At 46.2% G+C, this 25,051-nt stretch overlaps 2 protein-coding genes across 29 annotated transcripts in view; one reads left to right on the forward strand and one right to left on the reverse strand.

Annotated features, from left to right (window-relative positions):
• The window catches only part of HDLBP (high density lipoprotein binding protein), a 43,676-nt gene extending 34,777 nt beyond the window's left edge, over positions 1-8,899 (forward strand). For 12 of the 27 annotated variants that reach the window (XM_086844600.1, XM_086844611.1, XM_086844607.1 and 9 more), the window contains 3 exons: positions 588-704; positions 1,125-1,253; positions 1,880-2,425. In XM_086844600.1, coding sequence (XP_086700726.1) covers positions 588-704; positions 1,125-1,253; positions 1,880-1,966 — 333 coding nt within the window. In that variant the 3' untranslated portion in view covers positions 1,967-2,425. Of the gene's footprint in view, positions 1-587; positions 705-1,124; positions 1,254-1,879; positions 2,426-4,567; positions 4,940-6,266 lie in introns of those variants that run through there. The other 15 variants (XM_086844585.1, XM_086844590.1, XM_086844589.1 and 12 more) reach the window with 3 other exon arrangements.
• PPP1R7 (protein phosphatase 1 regulatory subunit 7) lies at positions 8,832-25,033 on the reverse strand. Of its 2 annotated transcripts, XM_023933582.2 has the most exons (11): positions 24,947-25,033; positions 24,211-24,288; positions 23,921-24,043; positions 19,763-19,818; positions 18,776-18,841; positions 18,005-18,135; positions 16,913-17,075; positions 13,743-13,859; positions 12,345-12,449; positions 11,393-11,479; positions 8,832-9,215 (listed from the first exon to the last, which is right to left on the reverse strand). In XM_023933582.2, the coding sequence occupies exons 2-11, from the start codon at positions 24,251-24,253 to the stop codon at positions 9,039-9,041; spliced, it is 1,068 nt and encodes a 355-aa protein (XP_023789350.1). In that variant the 5' UTR covers positions 24,254-24,288; positions 24,947-25,033; the 3' UTR covers positions 8,832-9,038. The 2 variants fall into 2 exon arrangements, with proteins under 2 accessions (XP_023789350.1, XP_023789351.1); XM_023933583.2 differs by lacking the exon at positions 24,211-24,288 and having other exon boundaries at positions 24,947-25,031.
• Between the last annotated feature and the right edge of the window lie 18 nt (positions 25,034-25,051).

Raw genomic sequence — 25,051 nt, forward strand, 5'->3', positions numbered from 1 at the left:
TGGCTGGGCTCAATTACTGAAACAAACTGGTTCCCAAATGAGCAGCCTTTGGGTTTGGTCCTGTCCTGTTTAGATTTCTGGCATCCATCTGAAAGGCAGGGTGTGAGAGGGCACAGTGCTTGTGTATGGGATGCACTAGGCCAGCTCTATAAAACGATTGTCAGCCAGGATTATTTTGTGGCAAACACAGAAAGCTTATTGTGCTTTGTAGTGATGGCTCAGTGGTAAAAATGCTTGCAGCAGTGTGAGGACACTGTCTGGAAATGCAGCCGCTCTCCTGCCGCTGCTGCAGAGGTGCCCAGAAAACAGTGAGCCTCCGGGAGTGAGAGCAGCAGGGGCTGCTGGAAATTAGGTCCTTACTAGAGTGCTCTGCTCTCCCCTACAGGAAACTGGGCAAGCTTTGGGGCCAGCTATATACTTGCTTACCCCTCAGTGTCTGAGCTGTGAAGATCTGAAACAGGCTTGTGTCTGTGAACAGACAGTAATTAGGGCATCAGTGATCTGTGATTCCAGTGACAAGGGTCATGAGGAGTCTCTGACATTTCAGACGTGCAGGTCTAAGTCTTGTGCTTTTCCTTGTGTTACAGGTAGATATTCGCTTTCCCCAGAGTGGAGCTCCTGACCCCAACTGTGTGACTGTGACAGGACTCCCTGAGAATGTGGAAGAAGCTATTGATCACATCCTGAACTTGGAGGAGGAATATGTAAGTGTTCAGCAAATCTGTGATGGGGCTTAGCAAGAGCTTCCCCTGCTACAGAGGATGTCTGAACTATGTCCATGTGGTCTTTTTTTCCACTGCATTAGAGAAACTGAGCCCTGTGCAGGTGGCTGTCAGCCTCCACTGCAGCTGTCCCTCAAACCAGCTGGACTGTCCCTTGTGTCCAGGAGAGGACAGTGAATGAGAATGCTGGGACACCCCAGGATGTGCGTGCTCTTGCCTTGTAGGAGCTTACACCAATTAAAAGTTGTATCCCTCAGACTAGTGCAGATACACCATTTTTGGTCATTGTAGAACAGGCTGCTGAGCTTGAACAGGTTGCAGTGTGGTGAGATGGAAGGGTAGGCATTTTATTCCAGTTTGAGGAGCTATCCAGATCCCCCCTCACTGGTTGTGTTACTGCAGCTTGCAGATGTGGTGGACAACGAGGCAATGCAGGTGTACATGAAGCCCTCCTCACATGAAGAGTCCAAGGCCCCATCCAAGGGCTTTGTGGTGAGAGATGCCCCCTGGGCCACCGTCAACAACGAGAAGGTGAGTGCTGCTTGTGCTGCAGGCTGGGGGCACAGGGTATGGGGACGCTTCTGTCTGTGCTGGGGACACAGAGCACCCTCTCTCCTTGGTGACAGACAAAGCAGCTTTTTGCTGCTCTTTGTGGCCTGAGCATAGGCCTGGGCTCTCCTGTCCAGCTTTCAAAGCACTTTCCCAGTGTCTTGTCCACTCTGACTACACCACTGTGGAGCTGTTAGGGAATGGGGGATCTTTACCAGAAAGTGTCCTGCCAGGTTGTGTTATTTTTAGGTGTAGGGATAGAGCCTGGGACTTGAGACTCTTGCTGCAGCTCAGTCGCTGGCTCAGTGTTTGCAGCTCTGAGTTGGGACATGTGGTAGCTCATCCTCAGCTGCCCCAGTGCTGCTGCAGGGCTGGACTGACCTTGCTCCTGTGTCTCAGTTACTGAGCTGGGACCTTTGGAGCCCTTTGCACCTTATCTTCACCCTCCTCACTGTCACCTCTAGCTGTTCTGGGGCCACAGTGATCCTCTTTGTCTTCCCAATTGTCTCTCCTCCTGGGATATCAACGATGCTGCTTAGCTCAGGGCCTCTTGGTGTAAGTTCGCAGCAGGGCAGGAGCTTAACTTGTTCCCTTTTTGTTTGCTCTAGGCCCCTGATATGAGCAGTTCCGAAGACTTCCCCAGCTTTGGGGCTCAAGTGGCCCCCAAGACTCTTCCCTGGGGACCCAAACGATAATGACCTGGAAGCAGAAACTCCTCCAGCCCGCTGACCTGACACTAACCTGCCACAAATACTTCCTGTCTGAAATCTGACCCAGCGGCTGGAGCACATATCAATTGTCCCAAGAGGTCTCCTAATGGTGTCTGGAGTGCTAGACCCCATCCTGCTCCCCTCAGCTAATCACCGTGTCTAGGACCCACCCTCATCTCTTGATGGATATTCTTTCCTCCTTTGGAACAAGACTTCCACTCAGATTCAAACACTAAATGTGTGTGTTTTTGTTAGAACCTTCATAATTGACTTCAAGTGGCTAAGATTTGCAGCTTCCCAAGCGCTAGCAGAGCAATCTGCTCTTGAGCATGTCTGACTAGGCATTCTCGCCTTCATTAGGAGACCTCCTTTACTGTGGCTAGGAATCTACTTCCTGTCTCATGACCTCAGGAAATAAATTTCCTTGACTTTCTAAAGCCAAAATGTTTGCCCTCTTTCCTTTGTGTTTATCCCAGGCCTTACCTTACCTTTGTAGAGTGCAATCAACTTTTTTTCCTTTTAACTGCCAAAAATTCATTTAATGCTGATAGCTGACTGTGGGGAGAGCTTAAAATATAAGGTCAGAAATCTGCTTTTTAAAGAAACAAAACCTTCAATAGGCTGTAGAGACAACAGAGATGGAAGGGGCCAGAACAACGTATGTCTACCCTGATCAGGAAAACACCAGTGAGCGCGTGTCCCTGCGCCACACCAAGCACAACCCCAGCCTGCACGCTTGACCGGTCTTCCAGTGCTTGATGACAGACCCCACTCCTTGTTCCCCCTTCCTAGCAGTGTGAGCAGGCAGGAGAGCCAGCACATGGCAGTGTGGCTGGATGGGACAGGTTTGGCTCGGCCAGGGTTGCTGCAGTGACTGGATCAGGAGCAGCTGGTGGGATGCAGAGCCTGGAGAAGCTGTAGCCCACTGTGAGTGCTGCAGCAGCTCAGCACGAGCAGCAGTCACACCGTTCCTTTTTGCCTTCTTTCTACCTCAAACATCAATACGATGGGGGCCTCTCAATGGCCATGGGTTAGCAGCTACTCAAGCTGTCACCTGGGCAGCCATAGCAGAAGCAAGAGGAGCCTTGTGTCTCCGCACAGCTGTGAGAGCTGCTCCAGAGGGAAGCAGAGCATGGTGGTGCTGAGGCAGGCTGTGAATCCGTAGGAGCGCATGAGCTAGCACAAGGCTTGGCCCCAAGGCTGCGGGTGCAACTGTGCCGTAGCCATGGCCTGCAGAGGTTGTGTGAGCTAAGCTTCTGCTCCAACAGCACTGGGGGTTGATGTGTGTGCTGAGCCTTCCTGAGACCTCCATCATGTGGTAGAGGGTGATCCACAATCTGTACTTGGGGCTGCTTGCACCTGGGCCCTGCCACAGCTTGCTCAAAGGGTGTTGTGTCTGAGCTCCTCCAGCAAGTGAGAGGAAAACCACATCTTTGTGAAGGGAGGCATGGGGTTTTTGTATGCCCCAGCATCGGTCCTACAGAGCTTGTAGTCTGAGCCATTCCTCTGTCCCAGCTGCTTCAGTTCTTGGACAAGCAGGAGTCCCTAGCCTCTCTTCTCTAGTGCTACTGACAGAGCACAACAGGCAGGCTGAGCCCAGCCACCTTGCCTTTCCCTCCTTGGGACAGGCTGAACATGCTGATGCTTTTCCTTCCTGCTCCAGCTCTTCTTGACAGAGACTGCTATGCAGAAGTCAAACCAAAACCTCACAGTGCTCTCCTTTAGTCTGAGAACGGAGTGAAACAGACCATGGCCCATTGTGGGGTGCCTGGTTGCCCCTGAAGGACAGGGTGGCCTTGCCTCCAGCACGGGAGAAGGAGAATTAGGGGAGGTACCTTCCCATCTGCATCTGTCAGGAAATGGTTAATACCCTGTAGCTTAGGTCTGCCCTGCATCACCAAGCCTATCACCCCCTCCTCTTTATGCCCCCATGCCCTCACCAGTTGCACAGCAAGGCTTGAGTTACATCCAGGGCATCCACTGCCTTGGGCTTATGCCCCACAGCCCAACCTTCCACTCTAAAGAAGGTCACAAAGTGATTGTACCTAGTACTGTCCCCCCACCACCCTCCTTCTGCAGCAGACTGTGGCATGTGTCCATTTCTTCTCTTTGACGTCTTCCATATTGTATGTTTCCATAGCAATGATCCCTTGGCCTTAACTTTGGAATTTGGAGACTATATGCAAACATGTAAAAAGGCTCCTGAGTATGGATGACACTGGAATTTTATAAATTCTAAAATAAAACCTGAAACAGCTTGGAGTGTGGTGGGTATTATTTCTGCTGGTGGGGTGAGATCCAAGACAGCCCATACTGGGATGGGTTCAGCCAGGCATTCAAAGACTAGAAGTTTGTATGCCTGAGCTTTTGCTATGGCAAGCAGCGGGTCGAAGAAAGGGGTGAGAGCAGGAAAGGGGCAGGGGGCTGTGGAAACACTTACCTGCTTGCCTACGGGTAGCTGGTGCCAGGGATGCTGCTGGTGTAAGGCAGGAAGGGGAGGCACCAGCCATGGTCCCTCTTGCTCAGCCACTCCACAGCCAGAGCCTGTGGCCAGGTACTGTTCATGCTTCATCTTAACCTCCACAGCCTCAGGAATGCCGGGTACCAGCCATGCAGTCACAACCAGCAACAAAACCCAGATGCTGGAAGTGGATGGGAGGTGTGAGTTGGCTGCCATGGTGAGTCCTTACCCTACCCCAGCCCCACACCCTGGGCCACCCAGTTGGACTCAGCAACTGGTACCTCAAAGGTAATGATGAAACCCGAGCATGCAGCCAGCAGCTGCCACTAAGTCAAGGTCAGGCTGCTCTCCTGGTCCATGAATGCTCTATCTGAGGGAGCAAAGTGCAGCAGGTACTGACTCAGCTTCCCAGCAGTTACTCCTGTTCCCAACCTGGCATGCCAGAGCACAGCAGAACCAGCCCTCAGCCGGCTTCTTCTGGGACCCAAGTCCCACAGGTAACCTGTCTCCAGGGCAGTTTATTCTGAACAAAAGTGCCCCGTGGTGTCCCGTGGCCCTCCCCACTGCCCTGCACACAGACATGTCCAGCACACACCCAGCCCTGGCATGAGTGAGGGCTCCCAGGACCTCAAGGAAATGATTGGACAATGTGGATTTGGCCAAAAGTTGCTCTGCTGAACAGAACGTTTGCTGTGGCAGAGGCAGAGAAAGGCAAGAGCCAAAGCTAAGGAAGGAGGAGCCAGCCAAGGCAGGAGCAGGCTCCCAGCTGTTTAGGTGTTGCTCTGCAGGACAAAGTCCCACAGTGCGTGCACCAAGGTGAAGTTCATGTTGAAGCTGCTGTTGTGGATGTACCTGTAGTATGCATGGGGCAGAAAATCAGAGGTGAAGGCTATGAGGAAGGCCTGGAAGCAGGGAGATGTGCTGCAGCAGATCCTGCAGCTGGGGGACACCCCATCCCTACCCTCCTTCATGCCCTGTGCTTCTGAGGTGGCTTTCTGCTTCTCCTTGCCCTCAGCCTGACATACCAGACATGACACTGGTCTGGGACAGCAGACAGCTGTTCTCTTCCCCCAGTTATTGCCAAGCAAGGCCCAGAGCATGACAGCTGCCCACTGCCCACGGCTGGAGCTGCACCTTCTGCACAGGCAGAGCCAGTCTGAGCACTGCTGCTCCCCTCATCATGCTGCATCCTGCAACACCCAAATGAGTTCTCCCCCAATTCCCTTACTCCACCTGCAGCCTCCTCATGCCCCTCTGCCCCCTCAGCACACGTTGCTGACAATGGCCAGGTGAGTGATGACCTCCAGGAGGGAGAACCAGATGCCAATGCTACAGGCCACTGGTAGTCACAGATGCGCTTGTGGGCACCCAAGCAGATCTCCACCCAGTTGCTGAGCAGGGCAAAGAGAGGGGCCAGCAGACAGGCTGCCCTCTTCCTTTTAGTTCTGCAGTTTGGCTTCATCACAAAGATGAAGAAGAAAGAGGAGCAGGGAGGGGCAGACTAAGATGGCATCATTAACTGCAGCATCTTGCAGTCCCAATCCATGGGGAGTGGGGCAGCCCTTCTCCCTCCAGCCCCTGCAGGCTGCTTGGGGTGAAAGCTCCTTTGTATGGGGGACTCCTGTAGTTCCTGCCTCTCTACCCCAGCTTTCTCTCTCCCAGCACCTCTCAGCACTCCCCAGCCTGAGGCCAATCCCTATCCATCTCCAGGTACTCACCAATCAGCCCTTTTAACCCCCAGCGGTGGTTATGGGTGGGCCATAACCCAGTGTGCCTGCTCCACCAGGCCAACTCTCCCTCCTCACCCACCTTCTTGCTTGACAGGAGCTTCCACTTGTGCCACCAGCACTTCAGCTTCCTGGAGGAGAAAAAAGAAGGGCCACATGTCCTCTGCTACTGAACACGCCTTTGGCATCCTGTGCGAGCTCAGGGACACATGATGGCCCTGGCAAGCCAGGGTGTACTCACGGGATATCCACCTCCTGCACGTTGTTGATGGATCTGCTTGCCCCTACGATGACCAGAAGCTCCTGTGGCAGCTCCATGGAGCATCCACTTGGGCTGCCCAGCAGGACCCTCAGCCTGCTTGCACACAGCGATCAGCCCCTGAGCATGGGAAGGAATTCCCACAGCACACACCATCTGGGAAGGCCAGTGTAGGGTCTCTCCAAGTTGGCACCCAGCTCCTCATTGCAGAACTCCAGAAAGCTCAGGTGTTCTGGGACAGCCGACAAACATGCAGGAGCCATTTGGAGTTGTGAGTGAGCACCCCTGGCACTGAGTCCAGGAATGCATCCAGAGCAGCCCCAGGGAAAGAAGGGCTTATCTGGTTCACATAGAGCCCTCTTCTTGCTTCCCAAGGTAGGACAAAAGGGCTGATGAGGGGTCCCAGAATGGGTCACAGCAGAAGGGGTCACAGCACTGCCTCAGTCCCAGGTATCCTGTGGCCATAGGAGGGCTCCCACTCTCTGATGGGACAGTCCCCCTGCCACAGCACTCCCCTGTCCTTCAGCCCTGCCCAAAGGCTCAGGAACCTGCTTTTCAGGATCCAGGGAAAGAAGGGATGGGGCTCTGGAGAAGTTCAGAAGCAAAATTAAGTGGGATCCTACAGCTGTTCATGGGACAAAAGTGGTGACTGTGATCACTGGGTCCCCTGGAAAGCAAGGAGGCTGCAAACCCCATCAGAGCCCTGCAGAAATGCAGCTGCTCATGCAGTGGGACAGTGAGGAGCACTGAGGCACTGACCCTCTTCCCCTGTAAGCTTGGGCACCACAGCCCCTCATCTGCAGAGGCACCCAGAGCTGGAGCTGCTGCACAGGAGCAGAGCAGGCTGCAGGTGCCCTCAGCAGCAGGTAAGGCACCACCTGCTTCTCCACATGAGTCATGTGCTGACTTCCAGCAGATGATAAAAAATAAGGCTGCTGTCACCTGCACATGTTTATGTGGGCAGCACTGGGGTGACTGTGCTGGTGTGGATCAGCCTGGCAGCTGACCTTGAAGATGAACACAAACACATCACACCCCTGCAAGCCCTGTCTCCCTGCCTGTGAGAGGCCCCCATGGCAGGGCATATCCTCCCCTGGACCCCAAAATCCACAAATCAAGGCTGTATTTACAAGGGGATAGAAATCCAGAGTCAGATCACTGGGTACCTTCTCTACGTGTATCCCAGCAGTGAAGCTTGTCCAGAAACATCTTTCTCCAAGTCCTGTGGATGGCAGCAAGATCTCTCCTGCAGGTCTCTGTTCTCACAGCTGTCCTGCTGCCAGCTCAGCTCCTGGGGGATGGTTTCCCACACCAGGACCAAGTCTGATACAAGGAAAGGTTCACAAGGAAAGGGATTTCAGCTTGTATTTTGCCTGCTGGGTGCTGCCAGTCAAGGGGACACAGCCCAGGAACAGGGTGGGGGTACAGCACCCATGTAAGAGAGTAACTGAGACACTGCTTTGACAGACCCCAGGAAGGGTTTGTGGCACTTTGAGGGACTCAAAGCAACTCACCACATTCCCAGCTCAGTGACAAGATGGGGTGCAGGTTCCCCAGTCAATCCCCATCACCACACCACCTCCAGCAGCATCACAATCCACAGCAGAGCTGCCGGTGAGCAAATGCAACGCAGCCCACAAAGAGGAAATAAAGGAACAAAGAGGAACTAAAATATTTCACAGGACCACATGGTCCTGCTTAATATTCCTGGTCTCCAGCTGACGAAGGGACTCATCCCACTCTTTCAAAGATTCAAATTCATGTCAGAGCAGAATGAATCAAACTGACACCAGGAGCATTTTCAAGCACCCCTCCTGTGTTTTCCTTGTTCCCCTGAACTGATGACATGCCTGTTGGACAAACACAGCAGCAGATGGCAAGTGCTTCCCAGGGTTTTTCAGCTGGAGAGATGCAGTTCAATGGCCTGTATCAAGCACAGATGCAGAGGGACAGCAATGCCACACTGCCACCTTCAGTAGAAGCAGGATGTGATTCAGATTTTCCGACTGCAAATACTGTGTGCTACCAAACCCTTACCTTGCTCACATTAATATATTAACACCAGTTTGTCCCTAGTCCTCTCATGAGCTCACAGCTGTGCTTAAAAACATGAGTACAAGAAGGCAACTCCCCGTGCAGCCCCATGTTGTATCACCAGATATTTAGAACTGACTCATACTTGCAAACTAACCTGGGTGGGGATCTTCACCAGATATTTTTTTCACATTTTTACAGGCCACTGTTGAGCCTTGATCCGGATGTGGTGTTTGCAAGGAGATTCCTAACCTGAACGTGTGGCACAGAGTCAGCAGTGGTCAGCAAGTGGCTCACATGGCTTCAGTCTGCTGCAAACACCTTCTGGTAAAACTTCCCCCATAAAATAAACACAGGCACACTGAAGGCTCTTGTGTTAAGATTTAATAATAATAATAATAATAACATTTCAAAAACAATGAGTGCATTGTACACGAGACCTGGTTTCAGTGGTTTTTATTGACTGTTTGCCCTGTGAGTGTCAGTGTACTGAAGACCTGGGGAATGGTGAGTGGATAAAAAACCCCACTGGGACATTTCTTGGAGGAGGGCAGGGGAGAGAGGGCAGCAAGAGCATCAGAATCGAACGAATGTGGCATCAATCTGCCGGACAGTCGGGAGGGCCAGCATGATTTTCCGCCGGTACTGGGGGTCCTTCTGCAAGGGGTTTCGCTCCAGGTATACAGTCTCCAAATTCTTGGCTCCTTTCAGCTCATCCAGGTCACTCCAGCTCTCAACGAGGTTGTCATTCATCTGCAGAGCACACACAGGCACATTCACACCCACAGGTACCCCCAAGAAAAGGAAAGCAGTCATAGTACTGTGTCACTGCTACTGGGGCACCACTGCTGCACAGGATCATAAACACTTTGTCTACAAAGTAGAACCTCTGGAACCTCTGAGATGAGCTTTCCTGTCTCACATCCCAGGCCTCAGCACTAAAACCAACTTCCCCCACACTGTCCTGGATGCTGGTCAGATGCTCCACCCTTCAGACACTGGATCCAGTCCAAACACTGCTGGGAAAGAGCCTGCGAGGCACCAAGCCAGTCTCTACACCATCTCCCACTCCATTGTGCATTTATGGACTGGAAATTTTTATATTGTAATTTATTTCCACTGTGACATCCATCTTTACTTTTATGACTTCTCAGGAGACATTAAAAAATGTCCCAAGCTGTCAAGAAAAGCAACATTTTCCTCTCTCCTCTACATAAATTTCCCTGTAAAACCTGCTTCTACACTCCAGAGGAAATGCCAAGCTCTCTGATTTGGGTTCTTCTCCTGCCTCTTTGTTGGCTCAGCAATTGCACACAAAGGAATGAGTGCTTCAGCTGCCCAACAAGGAAGCAAAGCTGCAATGTAGCCACATGCTGCTCAACCTTGAGACAACAGCACCCTTCACTTTTGGATACAGACTCACTGCAGCACTTCATATAAAACATAAAAAAACCTCACTAGATTGTCTCACTCTGCTGCAGCTCATCAAAACGGTACTTCAGCCAAGTCACTCAACCTTCAGATGTCTCAGTCCCTCCACTGGAGGAGATGTGCTACTGGGAAACTGCTAGAAGACTATTACAGGGTCTAGGATTTTGAATTCTGTTTACTTAAGGTGTTAAAGGACATTTTTATGTAGCTTCAACTGTGCAGTCAATGAAAAAAAAATATAACTTGGGAGATATAACACTGGTTTCCATTGAAAATTCTGCCCTGCTCCTTTTCAAACAAGTCAGTATTTTTTAAACGTGGTGTTGAAGTGGAACAAAGCCAGGAGGGCATTTTCCATGCTCAGCTAACAGGTCTTGGCCAGTGCTCTGCTCTGACAAAGGACTCTAAACACCCTAGTGTTTTTGCAAAGGAATCCAGCCAAGTTCAGCTCTGGCCTGTCCTTTCAGGTGCAACCAGTGCAGACACCTCCTATTAGCAGAGCAACAGCAAAGAGGAAGACAGAAGGGAATTGCACGGCATCAGGACAGGCCCCACACCAGACACACTGCCTTGCCTCACCTCTGCTGCCCAAAAGATGTCATGTTAAATGTCCTGCTCCTTAAAGAGTTCCTTACAGACACACATGACCAGGTAACGCTGCTGGCTGTCTCCTCAGCCTCACTGCAAGATGAAGAAAACAATCTAAGGAGCCTGGGCTCCAGACTCCAGCTGGGTTTCATTTGAAGCTGCTTTCTCCTCCTTTTCTCTCAGTATCTGCCAAAGAGTTTAAATAACTCCAAATGACAGACACTGTACAGCACAGCTCTTATTCTCTTATTCTTGAATGCAGAAATTCTACAAGAGCTAAAGCACATGCCAGCTCATGAACATCTGCAGCTTCTTCTTTTTGTCACATGAGCACATTTGTACACAGCTCCCAAACATGGCACAGTGCTGCTGCTTCAGGATAGGATATCTCTGAATTACCTGACCTGACTTAGGGAAGCTAGAGAGCTCAGCAATTCAGGGCACCAAAAAGAAACAGAAGCAAACCTAAGCTGTTATCTGCCTCACAGGAATGGAACCAGAGGTTGGTTTCATTTTCTTCATATTTATAACACCATAAACATATGAACTCTGCTCTGAACAAGCTCTGTGCTTCCCCTGGTAGTCTGTCATTCTCACTTAGAGAAAGAAGAGCTGCAGAAATAAGACATGTGGGGCTGTTTCATAACCAACCTGAGCATGAAGGCAGGGCCCATTTCAGAGACAGGCTTCTTACCACTCATCAAGACTGGCAAAGAAATTTTTAAGCTCTGCATCTTTCCTAGGGAAAACCACCACACACTCCATCCATGCAGACTGTCAAGATCTTAAAGCTGATCACCAGAACTAGGGGAGTTCCCTCCAAGGCACACATGTCCATATGCTGGCCATCAAAAGCGTTTCCCCCACTGTTGCACAGAACATTTTGGGGAACCGCTCTGCCTTGTGCTTACCCAGAACTCCTGGAGCTCTGTTAGGTGACTGATATTCTCGATCTTCTTAATTCTGTTGCATGCAATGTCCAGCATTGTGAGTTTGTTCTAGACAAAGCAAACACAAAAATATTAGATCTGATTTCCTTTCATCTTCTCTGTGCCACTTTTTCCATGCCCAGAGCTGGAAACTGTCAGGAGCAGACATGTTATTGCCAGCTGCTCACATTCAGCTCAAGTCTTTCTGCCTATATAGAACAAGGAAGATTGTTCTCAATCAAGCTGGGCTACTGACCCCCAGAAGCCATGTGACAAAAATGAAGGCAGTTACTGGCTGGATGGCAGCTGCCAGCCAAGGGCTCCTAAAAAGTCAGCTTTCCTCAAAGTACATTAAGAGGAAGATTAAAAATCAGATCCAAAGTGTCCCTTTGAGCACCAGAATTGACCAAACTCTTAGCAGCAGGAAACTCTACAATTTTAGAAAAACTTTTGCTGGGTGAGAATGAAAATGATACAGGCTTCCAAGAAACCCATCCCATCCAAAAAGACAGACATGTACACTGACAGGAAGGCAAGCTGCATGCCATGGCTGGCCTTACTCCCAGCTCCAGTTTTGTCCCATTGAAAAGCACTCAAGGTCATCACTAAGCTGTTGTCTGAAAGGCTGCAGCAGCCAGCCAGCTGTGTCCAGGAGCCTTCCCTGAGGATCAGCCAGGCTACTGCTTCAACCACTTCAACCACGTCTCCCTTCCCCGTGTGATCGAAGTAATTCTACTCCAGAATATCTGCAGCATCTTTACCCACACGAGATACTTTAATATACAACAAACTCTTGGATATTTGTGGTCTCTCAAGAGACTCAGGAACCCACACCTAACTGGGGAAAGCAAGGAACAAAAACTTCTAGAAAAGCCACGAACACAAGCAGCTCAGGGCAACAATTGTGTTGCACAGTCAGCAAAAGCCTGCTCACATTGTTCTCCAGTCCCTCGATGACTTCGATGCCATTGTGGCTGAGGTACAACTCCCGCAAATTCACCAAGCTCTGCAGCCCCTCAATCTTGGTCAGACGGTTATTCTGGAAGTGTAGCAGGCTGTTTAGTACCACTCCAAACAAACCCAAACCCTTGTGACTCCCCGGGGGAAAACCATTTCTCTAAAGTATGGCTGAGAAGGGGAAATAGTCTGCTTTGGCCCCAGACTGATGCTGTGAGCTCAGCTGTTTGATCTCTGCACTGCTGATGCATCAGGAAGTCCCATGGGAGTCCCAGTCTCCAGCAAAAATTAGACTCTGACCTTTCCATCAAAAGTTGCAGCCTGAAAATTTTTTGGCTTGGTGTCTTAAACAACAGCATGAATAGAGTTCATTTTGTAGCTCTTCACAAGTGGGAAGGTCAGAGAGGAAGTTCCACCACCTTAATCACACTGCACTCTGCTGTAGCTAATTCTTTATGCTCTGCAGAATAATGGCACATACAGGTACCACAACAGGTAGTCAGTGTGTCTTGCCAGCAGCTTTAACAGATGCTAGAATGCACAAGCATTGTCATATGGATAAGGACGAGACTCGGTGAAAGAAAATTAGCTGAGTTATCTTTTATTCCACCTTTTAAAAAGGAAGAAGCTTTCTGAAAGCTCATTCAGGACAGATTGCATTCAGCACAGTCTTGTTCACATTTCCTGCCTCTTCAGTAAGAAGGCAGTGACCCTGAACCACTGTCATTGTAAGGACTACCTGGCATAACACTTCCAGTGTTACTGTAACACTCTAGGAAACAGTGTTTCAGGAAGGAAGTAGGGGATTACAGTAATTTCCTGTTCTTTCTTCCATAAAAATATGGAAAAATGTATAAAACAAATATTTGTTTGATAATTTTATCAGTGTCTGTCAATCTCAAGTAGCATGAAAGGATGAAAAAAGACAACACAAACAATATCACACTTCCTTCCAGTACAGGAGTTTGACTCTAACACTGCTGACCTGCTAATTGGGGCTTACAAGAAGGCCAGAGAGGAATTTTTCACAAGGGTGTGCAGTGACAGGACAAGGGGGAATGGCCTTAAACAGAAGGAATACAGGTTTAAATTAGATTTTAGGAAGAAATTCTTCTCTGTGAGGGTGGTGAGGCCTGGGCACAGGATGCCCAGAGAAGCTGTGGCTGCCCCTGGATCCCTAAAGTGTCCAAGGTGGAATCTTGGGAAAAAACCTGGGATGGTGGAAGGTGTCCTGCCCATTTTGGGGGGATGGAGCAAGATGGTCTTTAATGTTCCCTCCAACTGAAATCTTTCTGGGATTCTGTGATTCAAAAGAGCTGATCCTATCTCACAGGGTGGCTCATGCCACTGAGGCTTTTCAGAACACAACCAGTACCTGTATACTGAGCACAGTCAGGTTTGTCAGTGCATCCAGGTTCTGGAGCTTGGTGATTTTATTCTTTCCAAGGAACAGACTGTCAAGATTAGCCAAGGTGTCGATGTTTTCTATCACCTGTGAAACGACCAGAGGAGACGGTGTTATTGCAAAACTCCAGCTGGTAGATGTAGCTGTCACTTTTATAGCCACATTATAACCATGTGGTGTATCCTGGGTAGAAGATATTCATTTATAAAGCAAACAAAATCTGTTGCTAGTGAATAGAAACAGAATCTGGGAAGAAAAAGCCACAGTTTGTAAATTTAGTCCTGCACATCAGTGACTGTGTAACACAGAGGCAAGTTGTTCAGCTCCTCTGCCATAAGCAAAGTTAACTGTCTCACAGGTGTGTGTGGGTGTGCGTGTTAACAGATTTAACTACTGGCTGTACAGTCACGTTTCAGGCAGAACACACCCACACCAGTCTGAGTGGTGTACACTTTTTAAACACACATGGTACTGGCAGAATATGGACACTGTACCAGTTTAGCTCAAGCTCAGCCTTCAGGAAGAGGAAATAAGGATCCTTGTGAAGCATCAGGGATATTACAAAGGAAGGGAGAAAGTAGGAACAGAAGAGCAAAGACAGGGGGAAAAAAAGGGAAAAGGGTAAGATTACAAAAGGCTCCTGCAAACAAAAGGAAACAGTTTTATTTCTCAGGGAAAAGCCTCTGAATTAAAAAACCAAGATGCTGTTAAAAGTGACAAGGATTTTACAACCAGAATTCAGCTCACAGTAAAACAATAACATGGACACAGACACACTCAGAGCTGTGTGTCTATGCTCAGGTAGGCTATGACATCTCAGCTTTTCCACATGCTACTCGCCTGCCAAAATTTCAAATCAGTGGTGCTGGGGAGCCAGGCCACTGAGTCCTAGCACCACTTGGATTACTCTGTGTTTACCTGTGCATGTAATAACATAAAGAAGAAGATGATGAATGCTCAGGAAAGGTAAGAAGCTTTTCAGCCTCTATCCCACAACTGCCAGAAGACTGAGCAGACAGTGTTAATCAGCTCAAAATTGCATTCACCCCCCTTCTAGACTAAGGACTTAGCCCTTTCTTGACCTTGCAAGAAAAATTATAGATTCGTTGCTCACTGGCAGCTTCTCCAGCCCTGAGAAGGAAATACTGATGACCCAGTACAGGGAGAAGAATGGAACAGATGGACATGAGGGGACAAAAATATAAGAACAAGTAAAGAAGTGCTTCCATTATAGCTGCCTCAGTCCAACTTTAAGATAAAAAGCATTAAATATGTCAGCTCAAGCATAAAGTTCTGCTCCCCAAAAGAAACAGCAAAAAGTGCTCAGTCCTGAGGGACTCCAAGATAAGGGTACTCCATGAGGTTTGAGTGTGCAGAGGAGTAGGCAAGAACAGCCCTGCTGCAGAAGCTTTAATGCCCAGCAAAGTCAATCAGGCACCTCAGAGCCAAGAACACTGCCTGAAGAGTCCACAGGCTTGTACCCTAAAGAGTTAAGGATAGGTCCAGCTTAAAGCATAGAGCCAAGGCACCCTAGACCAAGAGAAAACTAGCCCAGGAATTCTGGGTACCCTGGCAGCATGAGATTTCTTTGTGCCAAGCCAAGTCACAGGTTACTCACTCCAATAAAGCAATTAGAAGCATAGAACACTGCTGTTTGAAGAAGTCAGAACAGAATTAACAGACAAACAGAAAAAAAAAACCAAAACAACAAAAAACACTAAAAAGAAAGTAATTTAAGAAGCTTGTGACATAGAGTGACAATTTTGGTTTTTTTTTTTTTTCGTTTGTTCTGTTAATATGCTCAGGCTCAACACTGAGAAAACACACGTAAGATAAATCCAACCTCATTGTTAAAAAGATATTCCTTGGCTTGACAACGTTACTGACAATGTACTGCCTAAGTATCAATTCAGAAACCTAGCTGGATTTCTTTTTTTCCCCAGATGGTAATGATGTTTCGATACAGAATACAGTACAGTTTTGCTTAACCCAACTTTTGTGATGTAAGGATCAGTGTGCTGAGCCTGCTCTGCTTCTGAAAAAAGCCAAGTGCTTTTCTGCATAACTGCTGTTCCCCCATTCCATGCAATCTCTGAGGTTCCTAATCCCTCATCTGACCTGGCTGATGTTCTCACACCCTAGATTTATTCCCCTAAATAATTTCATTTCTAAAGCAGAAATTTCTGGAAAACAATTCAGTCTGGTTTAGCTTTATGAGCAAAGCAAAGTATTTCCTCTTCAAAAGAGTAGCACATATTTCTGCGCTTTTTAAAAACTGAAGTTTCCTTCTTTTCTACAAAGACAAGCATTCTTCTACAAGTCCTGAAACAAAAAGGACAAACAGATCTTTTCCTAATCTTTCAGCATAACAAGTAATTTCTCAGAGACTATAAATGGGCAGCACCAATTTATACCACATTGATTGAAATGCACTCATCTTTCATGAGTATTTTCTAAAGAGCATGTAATTAAAAAAGCTTTTAAAAAAGGCTTATTTTGTAAGTTGCAAGTCTTTTGTGTCATCTGTCTGACCAATTCTCTTTTGAACTGAGCAAATACAGAGAATCATAGCTTAGGGACAGGAGAGACTACTCATAACTGCTCTCCTGTAAGTGGCACAGATTTTAAATTGAAAAAGTCACAAACAATAAAACCCAAAAGCAATCATCAGCAGTACAGTACCAAGTTTTAGGTTTTAAAGGCATGTCAGAGCAAAGCCTCAAGAAAATCTTTTTGCTGAACAAGACTGACTGCCATAGCAGACAGTCAATTGCACCTGCAAATCAAACTAATTTTTTCAGTAGGTTTCATGGACTCAGCAGCAGTCTATAGAGAGATAAGAGAAAACAATTGCAGTTTTGATAGGCTTGGCTGTCTAGCAGGAAGAAACCATAACATGAGAAAGGAAACACGTAGGGGGATATATGAGTTCATCAAAGACAAATTCATAAATGGTGATTTAGTAGCCAGGCACTAATGGATAATGAAAGGCTCCAGCATGCAATAAGCACAGTGAATGATTGGAATAATAAAAACCAACAAAATTGCAAATCAAAGTCAGTGCAGTGCACTTTCAGAAAATGCCAATATCACACCAAAGAGTTGAAAATTCTCCAGCCAACATCTCAGAGCAAACCTACCCGGATTCGATTGGACCCCAACTCTAACATCTGTAGCATCTGCAAGTTGCTCAAATTTTCAATTTTGCTGATTTTGTTGTTGACAAGGAAGAGTTTTTTAAGCTGAGTAAGCCGATCTAGTCCTTCAATGTGTCGCAGAACATTAAAGGAGATGTCCAGGATCCTGAGGTAAAACAAACCAAAGGTCTCATCAATCCATCAGGCATCAATGATTCTGAAAGAGGCACCTGTAAATTGGTGGGGAATCTCCCTCTCTGCAGAGATCAAGCCTTTGCTAGGCCTTGAAGCTAAAGTCATAGATGCAATTTCTTTTTAGCAGAAAATACAACAAATAAAACCTTCAAAATACTTCTGTAGTGTGTTAGCAAAAACAAAAATCATCTGCCACATGCAGAAGACAGCCATTATTTTGTCCAGCCATGGAGCTGCCATGGTGGGAGGAAGGCAATCTGCATTTTCCTTGGGAAAGGTACCTGCCTACAAGATCTGCCTCTGACAGGACCATGTCAAGGGCTCCCCTGGGCAGGAAGCAGTTGTGATGGTGAGAAGTGGGCCGGTCCTTCCCCAGTAGGAACAGTTTTGTAATGTACCTCTACCTCCAGAGTGATCCAGGCAAGTGCCAGAAACTCAGAAACTTGGAAGGGTACTTACCCCTTCCCCAACACTCTTCAAGAAAAGAAAACACAAAAAAACAAAGACAAAACAAATGAAAAAAAATCCACAAAAAAACCTTACATGAAATCTCTTGTCATTTTTGCAGGAATAAAAACCTGTTAGACAGAGCTCTTGCTACAAGAGCAAAGGGGGCCTGAGAGCTCCCACACCTGTGTGGAAGCTGCAACCACCTGCCATTCTCACTGCCTTACACAGCACATTTCATTTCCAGCTCCCTCTCCCTGGGGAGTTTCAGGATAATGGAACTTATTTACTGCATGGGTCAAATATCAATAGAGTAGATATTACCCTTCACAGAGCACCAAAATAAATTCTGAGAGGGGCTTGGGTGATGAACACTGGAATAAGCACAGCATGAGTAACACAGTGAGCAGCAAACCACCCCCAACCTAATCCTGGTGATTCCCCTGGACTCACTCAAGTTCCACCAGAGACTCCAAATTCTCAATCTTCCGAATTTGATTGTCATAGAGATCCAGCTCCCGCAAGGTCTGCAATTGCTCCAGGTTTTCAATGTGCTTGATCAAATTTTGACGGAGACATAGAGTCTAATTGTTGAGGAAAAGTTTAAAAAGAAACAAGAAAATGGATATGAAGGATTGCATATAATGCCTTTTGGCTTAATGACAAAAATGTGTGTGAGAGGGTTTCCCCATTAAGTTTTGCTGGGAATTTGTTGGGTTGTTAATGGCTTGTTTGGTTTTGTTTATTTGTTTTTTTAATACAGTCTTTTCTTGGTATACTTCAATTCTACAGAAGGAAATCTTTCAACCACAATGGTCAAACACAGTAACAGCAGCCCAGAGAGGCTATATAATCTCCATCCTTGGAAATACCCAAAAAATTAACTGGTGAAGGCCTTAGGCAACATGTTCTAACTGGGCCTGCTTTGAGGGCTTTACTGGAGACCTCTAGAGATCCTTTCCCATCCATGTTATTCAATGCTCAGTCTGCTGTGCTAGTCCAGGATGTGCCCTGACATATTGTCTCTCATCCACTTCCAAAAACAAACTTGCAAAATACCAAGGTTTTTGTTACTACTTGACAAATAGGTGAACGCTACCTTCTTCAGCTAAAAATTAACTCCCTAAAGTCAGCCAAAAAGATACTTTCTATCTGTCCTCTTATAGGTTAGATCTACAAAATCCCCAGTTCCCAGAGGCGTTCTCTACTCCCCTGGACTGTTACCTTCACTTTCTTGAGCACCTCAAATCCTTCAATCTTCCCAATTCGGAAATGATTCAAGTCAACATCCTTAAAGAGAAATGGAGGGATTAGCAGTTGTTTCAAACAAATCTGGTCTTTAAAGATCAACCTGCTACTTTGTTCTAAGGAAATGATAGTCTTAAAAAATGTGAAGCTCATTAAAACTTCCCTTCCAAGAGCATTTGTAAAATGGGTTTAGCACGTGGTTTTACCACCACAACTGACACACAAGGCCTAAACTTGCCAACTGCAAATGCAATACCTGCAAAATGCAACATCCCTTTCCTGAGCATTACCAAAATTAGAAATCTTCAGAAATTTATTAAGAAAGATTCTTGCAGAAATGTAGTTTTGCATAAAGTTCTCTTAACTACTTTTCTAGGGTTTAACCAGAACACAAATTGCCGTTTCCAGTTCCAGGCCTCAGATGAGCAGAAATCACTGACAGTTTGAATAACCAGTGGTTCTGTCAATGTTAATTCTTCACTGGCAATCAGCTGAGGCACTTCACATCTGTGCTGTTCAGCCCCAGATGCTCCAGTTTTGAAAGTCAAAGAGAAACAGAGCACTTCCCCACCCTAGCTCAAACCCTCTGCTGCTAACAGGTTCACGAGGTTGCTGATGCCAAAGCAGTGGGCTGTGCCTGTTCTACATCACAGGGCTCACAGCAGCAGACAGCTCACTGAACATACTCTCTGAAGCTCATAGCAATACCTCTTGCAGCACAGACACCTTCAGTGCATCTATGCTAAATTTAAAATTCTAAAGTATAACAAAAATCTTTCAGCTAGTGAAAAAAAATGAAACACCTCTACTTCTAGTCTAAAGGCTCTGAATCAGTTCTGGGGAGGATCACAGTAGCCAGCACCTTCAGAAGAATTAGATCTTTTAATCAGGTTTCAATACTTGCCTTTGCCTACCTTTGCTTCCTGCCATATAAAGCCCCTAAGGACAAAAATCTGCCTTTACCTCAGCTTCTGGATCCAGGCTAATAGTCTCCATGTCCACTGGTGTCTCTGCATCTCCTGCAGGAGAAGCAAACACATTAATGAACTTCTGTACCAGCCAGCCAAAGGCAGGGTAACAGCCAACATCCAGAGAGCAAATGCTCCTCAGGAGAAGAAACACATGAGAGGCAGAGTTCAGACATCCTGCTTCATTAAAACCACGACAACTCATTATTGAAAAAACTTCCTTATCAGCAGGATTTCATGCTCAGATGCAAAAGACACACAGATCAGCACCTTGCCCAACCTGCCTGTGTGTTTGCTGAAAACTGCAGGTTCATGAGAGGGCAGGATGCCCTTCCTTCACACCTTCAATCATCCCTTTAAAGATACCCCATCCAAAGTGTCTGTGCTCCTCTGACAACATAATAAAACCTTGCCAAGAAGGAATTGTAACTGTCTAGTGAGATGACCAGGAATGACCAAGCATCTCAACAATCTCAACCTTCAGGGTTTTTTTTATTAGCACTGCCACTTTATCTCACTGTTGTGAACACTTTTGCATGGATCTCCCTTCCTTTTGGCTGAACTCTCTACTATGCCAGACAACACTGTTTATCCCACTACATGAATTTCCTTGGAAAATGCTTTTATAGCTCTGGAAAACAGGACAGCATTTGCTGTGCTTCTACCACAGCACAGGAGGAAGGGATATTTACTGGAGAATTCATGTTGAATAATTCATGTCCATTCCCATTTGTTGGAGATGGTGTGCTGGTTGCACCAATTTCTGATTCAGCTTTGCAAAACTGACATATGACATGCAAGATTTTTCTACTTCATGTGCAAAGCTTCTCTGGGTGCTACCAAAATCTCAAGCAAGTTTAATTAAAGTCACATCCCAAAGGCTTTGCCTTTGGGATTTTACTCCTGCATGTATGCAAGCTCATTCCCTCAACCCAGCAGCAGTGACTATTTTCACAGCCCAGCATGGTTAAAACATCCCTGTAAATGTCAAGTGCTCCTATTTAATGAGTGTTTCTCCTGCTAATGCTTGGCATTGTAAATAGTAATGAAGACACAAACAATACCAGCATCACCATTTATAATGCTACCATCCAACTCCAAGGGCTTGGTGGTCCACAGATCTTCACTAACCTTCCTATATTTGGGCTGTTGCTCTTGCCTGGACATTTAAACAGGAGACTCACTGAACTGATTCACAGAAGTTAAGACTATAAAAACAAACCTCATATTTTAGATTTTTTTTTTTTTTTAAACAGCACAAATCAGCAGGAAACATAAATTATAGTTTGGGAATGCAAAATGTGCTGGTATTCTTGGGGATGTTGAACAGAAAGATAGAAATGCCACCAAAAATTTACACACATACGTGTGCCTGTCAGCAATTAACAGTGAGCAACGCCTGCTTTTTCTTATTTTAGCTCCATATCAGGAGCTCTGCACTTCAGCAATGGAGTGGGATACCCCATCCTGCTGCTATCAAGGCTCTACCTCTTTTACCTGTTTCTTGGGTGCAAAGTCAGTGAGAAGTGCTCCAAGCCAAACAAGCGGTCTTGCTGAATTTACAGCCCACAGAAACAGTGTCTGGGTTGGAACTACAGTTATTTGAGATATCACATGAAGAAATCCAAATTATACCCCTTGTATTGAGTCATACTGGCAGCAACTTAGTGTTCATGGTGATGGAACTTTTTGAGTTTCAAGGCTTTTGAGGCTTTAAAGGTGTCCAACAGTAAAACAAATCACGCACTGGGTAAAAAAATAAATCTTCAGCAAAAAACCTCATTCAAGAAAAAAAAAATTCTTTGGCTTCATTTGGCTAGCAAGCTTGAATGTTTTAATTTATAAACACTTGATTTAGGTAATGTGTTAAATACTCTGTTCTGGGGCCTGTCAAAGGGTAGGCTCCTCTTAATTTTGACATATGGCTTTGTGAGAGCACTCATGATAGCCAGTGTGGAAAAGAACATTCAAATCCAAAGCTGCAAAACCAAATCACACAGGATGCACATTGAACTTGCTAAAATAAAAGAAAAAAAATTAAAAATGAACAATAAAATAAATAAAGGGGAAGATTTAAAACTGAACACACAGGCACTTTATTACACATGCTGTTGTGTAATAAAGCCAACTGTCATAAAGCCCATGCACTGTGTCTAAAGCAAACAGCAGCCTGAGGGAGCTGTGTATCTGGTATCAGCTGTAAATCAGTATTGGTATGAAAATATTAAAATACATTTTCTCTCGAACAACAGAAAAAAAAAAAAAAAGTAAGAGAAAGAAGAGAAAAATGGTTCCAACAAATTTACAGTCATTTATATGTAATTTTATTTATGAACTGACTAGATATAGAAAATTAACTGATCGTCCTACAAGAACTTTACAGCCAGGACTGCAATTTCCCTTGGAAATTGCTTTACTCCACACTTCTCAATGGGAAAAAAACCATCACTCTGGCAATGAAGTTCTGTAAGTGAATTTTTGTGCAACCTATGTCTGCAAGCCACATGCCTCTGCAGAGGTGGAAAGAAAATCCACCATTCAGAAAACCCAAAGCCCACAGCAGGAACAGTCATTACCGAGTTACATAAGTTCATAGTACCACAAGCATTTCAATCAACAAAAAGCCTAACTACACTTTTAAAGTGCATATGCATGAAGAATATTATAAATAGCTCAGTTATAGGCTTTCTAACCCGAGGCTCTATTCCTCAGAGAATTAGCTAAATGATGAATTTGAAATTTCAGCTGCTCAAGCTCTTTCTGCTTAACATCTTCTGTGAAAAAAAAATGTGGAAAACTCATCATTTTCCTTTCAGCTGAGAAACTCAAAGCTGGCCGTGGAAACTATCTCAAATGTTCAAAAATTATTCCTCTGCTTGGTTCCTGCACTAGTTTTCTGAATGCTTACAGTTTGGAAAAAGTAACAATACAGTATTAAACAGTACACAAATGTAATTCAGCAGAAAAATCTGAATGTGTTTTTCTTGCTTTCACTAGAGTAAAAGTACATCACTTCTGTATTTCCTTTCATAGAATTCCCAGGGGAACAATGTGCAAAATATAACCTCCAACACACAGCTAAATCACGCCAGCTGATTTAGGGATTCCAGGCAGGCAAAGATGGTTCTATCAATTACATAGTGCTTGGGATGCACGGTTTGAAAAGCCATGACTAGCCTATGGAAGAACATTTCCTTATTAGTATTTAGGGGGATTAAATTATAAACAATTAAACCTATATAGAGTGCATTTAGTTATGAGATGAGATTTAAAATTCTAGTAACAATTCACTAGTTTGAGAAATACTTTGGCAAATCCCAATGCACAAGGTTAAGACAAGGAGGGATCCACTGTAAGAACTATTTCCCTTCCAGTATCCCAATAAAAATAACATGGACATCTCTGCCAAAAGAATGATGTTACACTTGAGATTGCACCAAAAGCACAGCTCAGATCACCACACAGGGTCTGCAGAAATGGATCTGCTCTGACAAGTTCCATGCAAGCCACTGAAAACCCTTCCATCAAACACAGGCTTTAAAGTCTGTCAGTATTTCTGCCCCATGTTCTAATACAAACAATGAGATCAGGAGGAAGAGTTTAAACCCAAGAGGATTCAAAGATATAATTTTGAGATGTCTTAGGATTTTTAAATTAACACAATAAAATGGACAGGTTCCTTCAACCCATCTAGGAATAATCTTTGTTGCCTTCCAAAGGAACCTGGCAATTCGTTAGGCAAAAAACTACATTAACTAAGGTAGAATCATGAAAAGTTCATCATGATAACTTCTAATGAAAACTTCCAGCATCTTTCCATATAAAATCTCTAATTTTCCATAAAAGAAAATAGAGACTAGAACAGTGATGAATAGAGAATTAATAACGATGGTTTGCATTTTGATATCAAATATTTCAAAGAGAAACACGGATGGGTAAATAAACAAGAAAAAAAAAATCAAAGGTCTAATATTAGTGGTTCCATAAAAAGCAGGCAACTTTATTCTAGCAATGACAACACTACAATTTATTGAAATTTCAAGCAGATGGCTCTAGGGCAGAATCCCATGGATACTCAGCCACGAGGAGCACAAGGGGCTGACGCAGGCTGCGCACACGGCTCCTGGAGGCAGCGGTGAGGCTGACACGGTACCTGCGGAGTTCTCGCCGTTCTGCTCATCCCGCAGGCTCTGCTGGCTGAGCTCTGTCACCAAGCGAACCGCCTGCTTCCTCCCCTCCTCATCTCCCGACTCCTCCGACTCGATCCGCTTATCAACTGCGCAAGACACAGAACGGCAGAATTAGGCTTTTTCCAGCAGCGGGGCACAGGGAAGGAGTAGCAAGCAGACGGAATAACCAGGATTCAAATAAACGACTAGGCAGTTAGTAGAAATCCTAAGTTAACTAAATGAAAGGTTTAGTCTTAAATAAAAGGCCTCTTACCCCTTGTTTCTACTTTGATTTTGGATGTACTTTTTCCTCCCATCACATCTTCCTAAAACCAACAATCTGGGAAGAAGACTGGAGGAAAAAGGAAATTTCTTAGATCAATGAAGTGCAATTCCAAAGATTACGGAGATGGAATTAGAACTATTACATTTTAAGAGCTTTTAATAAAAAAAAAAAAAAAATCAGTATCATGTACAATAGTACTAATGACACGAAGAAGTGAAGGTATCAATAATAAAAAACCCTAACAGATAAGAGAAACCGTATCCCCAGAACAACCTGCCAGATCCCTTCACGTTTACCGAGACCCAGCTCCGGTGGCCACCCTGAGCCTGGACCACAAGAAGCTCCTCGCTGGTCCCCCCTCTATTTGCTCTCATTTCACCAAGGGACTAAGGAAAACCAGCGCCATCCAGAAGGTTTCTTTCTTGTTATCTTTATTTTTTTTGCGTCACGGCCATCTCCGCAACCCCACTCCTTCTCTTCCTCTGGCACACGGAGCGGCCGGGCATCACGGCGTGCAGCACCACACACCGGTCCCCCGGCAGGGCCTGGCCCCCCAACCAGTGGTCCTCGGGCTGGACGCGCGGGGGCTGCACGACTGCGGAGGGCCCACAAGCCCCCTCTCAGCGCGCAGCTGGCAGCCGAACCGCCTGGAGGCGCCGGTCGAGCAGCCGGCCGCGCCACCCCGACCCCCTCAGCCTCCGCGACAGCCCCAACGGGCTCTCACCCTCCATCATCTCCTGCGGCCCCGCTCCGCTCTCCGCCGCCATATCGCTCCTCCTCCCACCGCCCCTTTCCGGAAACTGCCTCCGCCGCCGCCCCGCCAATCACA

Source organism: Cyanistes caeruleus, chromosome 10 (assembly GCF_971803275.1).
Source record: "Cyanistes caeruleus chromosome 10, bCyaCae1.hap1.1, whole genome shotgun sequence".
NCBI lineage: Eukaryota > Metazoa > Chordata > Aves > Passeriformes > Paridae > Cyanistes > Cyanistes caeruleus.

What these genes read in the sequence shown, in the direction of transcription:
- PPP1R7 (XM_023933582.2), bottom strand. Translation starts at nt 24,253, where the DNA reads ATGGGAGGAAAAAGTACATCCAAAATCAAAGTAGAAACAAGGG. An exon ending in AGGTGCTCAAGAAAGTGAAG is followed by an intron (nt 18,136 to 18,775) that starts GTAACAGTCCAG and finishes CTCAACAATTAG; the next exon opens with ACTCTATGTCTCCGTCAAAA. An exon ending in GAGTCTCTGGTGGAACTTGA is followed by an intron (nt 17,076 to 18,004) that starts GTGAGTCCAGGG and finishes GTTTTACCTCAG; the next exon opens with GATCCTGGACATCTCCTTTA.